Genomic DNA, 7,604 nt, shown 5'->3' on the forward strand with positions numbered 1-7,604 from the left:
TTTTTTTCCACATAACCCAGCGATATGCGCTCGCTACAGTTATTGCAGAGGGAAGCCATTACGACTCTCTCCTTGACCATTGTGTTTCTCCCCAGTTCCAGGCTGGCCATGTATATAATAGCGGCCACGTCTTCCCTTACTTTCACCTCTTTCTACAGTATCTGGTACTGCACCTTTTGTCCCTGTAGGTAATATAGCTGTTCTCATGACCTATATTATTACCTTTTTACCTCTATCTCTCTATGCCCTTACTAGTTTCCCCACGGCCTGGGGTGACTATAGTTAAGAGTGGATCAGGTTCCCGCTAAACCCTAGACCCGGCCATACCCGGGGGCTAAAAACCCCAATCCGAATCTCCATAGACTTCGGACAATGTCTAGTATGTAGTCCTCTTGCCCTGCGCCAACTATCTTCAGTCATTGCTATTAGCCTGCCTAGCTGTCAGACACCGGTCTGATGACCTTGCTGGTCGTCAAATATGCCGACCTACCTCTAGCTAATAGATTGAATCTAAGTAAAGAGGCTGGCTTGGCTCTGCGCTGTGCATATTCAGTAGCGAAAAACATGGTAAAACAAAAATAAAGATAACAAAAAAAGGAAAAGAGGGGAAAGAAAAGCGTAAGCTACAACCGAGCTGAAAGCTGGACCCACTGGAAGATTTTTCCGCTGATGAATCATGAGTTGCGGTGAGATCTAGGGCACTAATGCGCTGTCCTTACCTAATTGTCAATTGTGATGGGGAAATTGATAGGACTATCATCGAGATCAGTAGTCGTGGCTACTCCGTAATGGATAGATATCACGAAGTCCCACCTTCCGTGAAGAACAATTGTAGATCGTAGCGCACTAGCCCCACTACTTATGATGGTATTGGGTATATCTCACAGACTAAGTTGGGAACAGACAGCAAACGAGGACAGTGGTGATTGACGATCTTCCCCCCACACTTCAGCTGAACATGAAATGGGTCAGCGATTTACCGGATATCGCGGCAAGCTGTCGAGGGGTATAGATAATACTGAGCTCAAAGTGGGGTGGAACTGGGGGGCTAGCTGGTGCAGCGCTTAATAGTCACTTATATAGACGGACAGCCCTGCCACTGCAGCTGTACTTGTTGCAATCCTGGATCGCAGGACGAGTAGCGACAAAACGGACGGAATGGCACGCGATCAGGAGCTCGTCTCCCTTTCCTCGTTTGGCAAGGACCTCCTGGCCAGCGGCATCTTTACATCTCTGGGCGCACCAAACTTTGCCGACAAAAATGTCAAAGGCCCTTCTCGCAGGATCCTGGAAATTGCCCCGGATGAAACCTTTTCCCCACAGCCAGCCAGTCCGGCTACATGGATAGGTCTGTCGACCCTTTCGGCTGTGACATCAGCATATGCAGACTCTCCTGAATCTCCCGAGCAGCTCATCGTTGGGGGTGCTGAGGTGCAAAATGTGTCACTTGTTATGGAAGACGAGCACGGCACTTACAATGATTTGAAGGTGATGCCTGTTCCCGTCTCGGGGGCCAAGAGCAGTGGGGGGTCTCTGCTTGTTGCCCCGGTCGGAGGATCTAAGCAGATCGCTGCTCAGCAGATGCTTTTGCTACCGGCCAAGGCGGATTCTGATCTCTCGTTTTCCGATGATAGCAAGCCTTTGCCGTTGGCAGAGCTAGAAAAGGCAATGAAGGAGTCTAAGGGGAAGGTCGGTGTGATGCCTGTTGGTTCCTTTGCTCTCAGTGGTGACATCGAGAACTTCTTTGGCGTCGAGGGGGTTACCGGCAAGCTGTATTGTTACAAGTGTGATGGGGAGGTGAATGACGAACAGGAGGAGAAACCAATCAATGAAAAGGTTAGGCTGCAAGACATGGAATCACCCCTAGGAATCTTCTTCCCCGAGATCGAAAACAAGATGATCAAAGCTTTGCCCCTCAAGAACCTGGAGTTTACTTTCAGCAACACCGAAAAGGAGATTCTGCTGCCGCATGGGCTCCGTCTGCAAGGTGACCTGGAGTTGAAGGATGGACTGCAGTGGATTTCCGATGGCTTGAAGAATGTTTTTGGCGGTGACAAGGCCACAGAGCTGCCGTCAAAGATACGGGTCAGTGCCCTCTTGGCGAAGGAGAGAGACTGGACGAAGAAGCCCAAGATCGAGGGTATCGTTCTTCAAACCTTTCTCGATGAGATGAAGCTGCCTGCGTGGGACTTTTTGGAATTTCAAACAGCGGGTATCGAGCTGTCTGCGAGGAAGGAAACCGCGAAAAATGACATCCAGGAGGATCCGGAGAAGGACAAGAAAGAGGACGCTGAGAAGGGAGAAGAAGGGGAGGGAGACGGCAAGTCAAAGGAAATTATAAGCAAGAAAGAAACGGTGCGTCCCACGGTCGACTGCTGGGTGACAAATGGCTAATACAAGATTTGACTATGCATAGGCCTCGAATACCCCCACGATGAAGGATGATGCCACGGAGGAGAAGCGCCAAGCAGAAGAGAAGCAGAGCAAGGAGAAGAAAAAGTGGAAGGTAGGTTTTGGGCTGTTTGGCAAGCTCAATATTACCAAAGTACCCAAGTCACCGGTGCCCCTGGAGGCAAGATATTGGATTCGCATGGGCGACTGGAAAGAGGAGAAGAAGAAGGAGGAGGAGGAGGAGGAGGAGGAGGAGGAGGAGGAGGAGGAAGAAGAGGATGAAGTGGAGGACGATGACGAGGACAAAAAATTAGAGAAGCCAGGCGGCGGAGAAGGTAAGGAAACTGACGATGCGGAAGAGAACAGGCCCGCAGAAAGAGGAAAGCAATACGAAGGTGAGTTCTTTATCTATTGTTAAAGGTAGAAGCAAAACAGCTGATTTTATGCTAGTGTTAATCGCGGTCGGCGAATGGAAGGACTTTTGTGCCATTTCGAATCTTGACGTATGTACCATGGAAACGGTATTGAGGAATGAGTTGCTGAATACTGAAAACACAAAAGATGAAAGAAGCCCAGTTGCACGCATTCTTCAAACCCGGCGAATTCCGGAAATCTTGCACATTGGCTGTCACTGGATCCCTCGAGTTTGCCCAAGGGTGTCTTGACAAGGATGACGAGGAAAAGGACGAGAAGAAAGAGGAAGAAGGGGAGAAAGAGGAAGAAGGGGAGAAAGAGGAGAAGCCCAAGAATGCGACCTTAGCAATCGAGGGAGTTCTATCTAGAGGTGAGTCAGGTTTATCATGCAAACCGAACACGGACTGACAATGTTCTAGAGGACTACCATTTTGATGCCAAGGTGGGAAATTTGAAGCTCGATTCGATATTGAAGATATATGCTCAGATCACCGGGGCTGAACCATCGAAGGAAGCCAAAGAGCATGACCTGATCTTTGAAGAGCTGCATTTGAATATTAGCCGCAAGCTGAAGAGTAAGGAAAAGGCCATAGAGGACAAGAAGAATTTAAAGGAGAAAAAGGAAGAAGAACAGGAAGGAGAACAGGAAGGAGAACAGGAAGAAGAACAGGAAGAAGAAAAGGAAGAACAGCCTTCCACTTGCCTGGAGCTCTCCGGCAAAGTCAGCTTCAACGATTGCAAGAGTGTTCACGGTTTGATCAAAATTGACACTATCTCCGGCCTCACTATCCAGGGCGGAGTCGAGGATTACAAGATCAAGGATGCTGATGTTACAATTAAAGAAGCTAGTATCGACATCTTCATTGGAGCAAAACCAAAACAGGCTAAGGACACCTCGAAGACAACCAAGCCCAAACTCGAGGCAGATACCAAAGACGGAAAAGAAGCTGGCGAGGGCAAGGTGGAGGTCTTCAACCGAGCAAGCAAATTTGCCATCAAAGGCCGGGTTGATTTCAGTGGTATAACTGTGACGGTTGCTTTTATGACTGAGCGCAATGAAACCAACGCCAATTCAAAGAAGTCGTCTGAGCGGGAATGGGTCTTGTTTGGTATCTACGAAGGGAGCTTGCACCTAGGAAAGATGTGCGATATTATGGAAGGCCCCATGGCTGATCTCGAACTGGAAAATGTTGCTCTCATCGCGGCATCTGGCGAGAACAAGACAATCGAGGCGTTGAACAAGCTTAAGTATCCTGTACGAAAGGGTGAGTTGAGACATCATCTCCATTCTGTTGCAGACTGATGACTTTATGGTAGGAATTTCGCTATGTGCCACAATCCCACCTCTGCCTGAGCTGAACAACTTCGCTAAGCAGAAGGTGGACGGACTGGTTCTCGTTGCAACTATACAAAAGCAAAAGCTGGAGCTCGGCATCCAGTTGCCCAGGGCATTTGATGTGAGTATCCATGCCTAATCCGGGTTGCATTTGCGACAATTGCTAAGTATGTGAACCAACAGGTCACCATTACTGATAGTGTCAAACTTTGTGAGATTGGAATTGGCATTGAAATCAGCAAGACTCCTAGCTTGATGGTCATGGGCACTTTGAACATCGTCATGGATGTAGACCAGGATCCTTTGCTCCTAGAGGGCATGGTGAAAGCTGGCCTACTCAGTTCATCGGCTTCGATGTATGGTCACTTTTAAACCCCTTTCAAGCACCAACAGTGCTGACCTTTACATCTAGTGCCACTAAGTCGCCATGGGTGAACCCATTGAACATCAGTAAACATGTTACCATCGCCGACTTCAGAGTCGAGATTGAAATTACTTATGCCACCGTCATGGAGCTTGGACCATCGTGAGTCAACCATTTTACATCCCAGCATAGCTACGATTTGCGAGCTCACTAACACCTGGGGTAGCAAACTGGGCCTTGCTGGAGATATCGAGGTAGGAGACCTTACTGCTGGAGCGGCCATGCAGATCAGCCACCACCCTGGTGAGCAGGTTATATCAGCCAATATCTCCAAGGTGGATCTAGTCGAAATCATCCGTGTTGCCGGCCAGGTCGCCGAAATCCAAGTCTTGCAAGATATCCGTGGTGGTGAGGATACGTTTGTTTTTACTGATGCCAACATGTATTTCTCCACCGGGGGAACCATAGCCGGGAGAGAGTACCCACAGGGTATATCAGCCGGCGGGAAGCTGACGGCGTTTGGGAAGACGGCCCAGTTTGACCTAAGCATTGGCAAGGCTGGTCTGGATTTCCAAGCGCATATCGATAATTTCAGTCTCGGGCCCTTGGTCGTCTCATCCGCTAGTGGAGATCCCCGCGCCAAGATGATCGTGCTGATGACCAAAGAGAAACAAGTGATCCAGGTGGACGGAATGGTGAGATGCTTTGGAATTGGGTTTGCCACCTTAGTCGACATCCAAATAGGAACCGAAACCCCGTCTTTTGATGCGCGTATTGCCGTGGCGTTTACCGACGCCTTTATAATCAGTCTACAGGCGACAGTGGATGACTTTAAGGAGGTCAAGGATCTAGCAACAAAGGATTTATATTTCCAAGCCCAGATCAAAGGTGATTTATTTGACATGATCTGTGAAAGTATCAAGAGCTTGCTCCAGACGCTTGAGAAGCTGGGTACCGAGGGTATTGAATCTCTTCAGAAACTTATTGGAGCGCAGATTGCAGAAAGACAGGCCGAAATGAACCAACAAAAGCAAAAGCTCGACGAAGCACGGCAGAAGGTAGACGAGCAGCGAAAGGCGCGCCAACACGATATGAAAAAGGAAAGAGATAAACGCGACGAGGCAAAGAGAGAAATAGAACGGCTGCAGGACGAAGTGACCAAAGCCAAGCAAAATAAGGCTCAAGCTGAAGCTGAACTGAAAGAAAAAGTCGACAAGCTTAAACTCGAAAAAGAATCCCTTATCCAAAAGAAGAGAAAGGAGTATAATGACAAGCTGGAGAAGGCTAAGCAAGAGCAAGCAGACAATCAAAGGGAGTTAGAGCGGCTGAGACAACAACAGAGAGATAGATACGGCACCGATTTCCTCAAGAAGGTCGAACTTGCTAAAGGAGCCTATTATGAAAAAGAAAGGATCTTACGGCAAGCGTGGGAGAATGTTGCGCGGCTCCGTCGGGCGGTTGAGCGGGCAAGTTTGTAGGTGTCCCTCTGTCCCCATGTCTCATACAACCTTCGCAGAGCGCTGACATGTAGGGATAGCTTTGAGAAGATACCCTTGGTAGGTCCTTGACTTGATCTCTTGGTGGTAATTATAGCTGATTTATTTCAAACAGGGGGTGGAACTCGCGGCAGCCGAAATTGCTCATGAAGCTGCTAAGGTTGTACTCGGTGGATATCTCGAAGCTGCCAAGGTGCTTGAAGACACCGCTAATTCCGAAGCCTTTCAATCCATCGTCAGAGCCATTGAAGATACAGAAAAAGCGGTGGAACGCGCGGCAAATGGAATTGACAAACTTCTCAGCGGAGGCGGTCTTGACGGATTTCTTAGATCCTTTATCGACACCGAAGAAGCCAAGATCGAAGCAGCTATAAAAGCTCTCCAGGCAATGCAGAATGAGAACAACCAGTATCAAAGGGCTATTCGGGAGGCGCAGCACATCCTTGACCAGAACGCACCCGACCTAGAAGACCAGATAGCGCAGGCCGATGAGAATATCAAATCCCTCGAAGAGGATGCAATGTTGGCAGATCTTGAGCGAAAATATAACTATCAGCTTGAGGTCCACAACAAAGTACACAACACCATCCAACAAATGCAGGCTGGACTAGAGACACTCAAGGAGAACTGGCAAAAAGGGATGCACGCGTTGGAGGACGTGCTTAATGAGATCCAAAAGAAAATCAATGCCATCTTTCACATTGAGAGAATCGAGGTGGGAATCCACACTCATGCGTTGATCGACGACAAACCCCTAGTCTTCAAATTCCAAGGCACGGTGGCCAACAAGCCTTTTGAAATCAAGGCACAATGGGCGCCAGGCAATGATCTCAGCCGTTTGTACAAGGGAGTCACCAGTGAGATTCTGAAGCTTGCGGTGTGATAGCCTCAGACTCACGGTATATTATGCCGTCCTACACAGTCAAGTTACCATTAGATGGAATGATCGTGTGAAGGCGGCAGACGGGGACTAACCGTCACGATTCAGATAGACTCATTTAGTATTGAGAGAATGCCAATTTATACGAGCGCCTTGCTGTCCATGATTCATCAATGGAAATGTATTAACATACATTTGTCTATCCCCAGTGCATAAATTAACGATACCTTGAAATTAACACCATTCCGTCGACAATGGCAATGTCCCACTATATCTAAGAGAAGTATGTATGTACTTGAAATTAAATTTAAGAATCTTGCAGGAGGAGGAGTAAAGGCCCACGGGCGTCACGATATGCAAGTCTTTTAAATCTATACTTGCGTATGGACTCGTCGCACTCTGGCCTTCCACTCTTCCGGTGTCCGGATGTTCCGCAGTAATTTGGCGATATACACTTTACAATACAGCAGGTGGATATAAAACCGGGGACAAATATACATATATGTGGCCTATGGTAGGCGATCTCATCCTTACGTGAGAAAATGAGCCATAAGCGGTAGGAATACTAGGTGGTCAATAATATACCTATGAAAACATCTTCAACAGACGTCTTACAAAGGAGTGTGGCGCGTCTAAAACTGATTGTGACTCCAAGCATGCTGCCCAAGCACAGTGTCGCGGGGTATGTCAAAGTACAAGAGGAACGAATGATTAAGTATTGAC

General features: G+C 48.1%; 1 protein-coding gene across 1 annotated transcript; it reads left to right on the forward strand.

Moving 5' to 3' along the window:
- Positions 1–1,158: 1,158 nt before the first annotated feature.
- Positions 1,159–6,884, forward strand: BDV38DRAFT_290685 (uncharacterized protein; the record flags this gene model as incomplete). Its single annotated transcript, XM_032061537.1, has 11 exons — positions 1,159–2,355; positions 2,417–2,786; positions 2,842–2,894; positions 2,953–3,175; positions 3,225–4,070; positions 4,123–4,262; positions 4,325–4,497; positions 4,554–4,667; positions 4,732–5,979; positions 6,043–6,061; positions 6,117–6,884. The coding sequence occupies 11 exons, from the start codon at positions 1,159–1,161 to the stop codon at positions 6,882–6,884; spliced, it is 5,151 nt and encodes a 1,716-aa protein (XP_031907138.1).
- Between the last annotated feature and the right edge of the window lie 720 nt (positions 6,885–7,604).

The sequence above is a fragment of the Aspergillus pseudotamarii genome (assembly GCF_009193445.1).
Source record: "Aspergillus pseudotamarii strain CBS 117625 unplaced genomic scaffold BDV38scaffold_127, whole genome shotgun sequence".
In the NCBI taxonomy this organism is placed as follows: domain Eukaryota; kingdom Fungi; phylum Ascomycota; class Eurotiomycetes; order Eurotiales; family Aspergillaceae; genus Aspergillus; species Aspergillus pseudotamarii.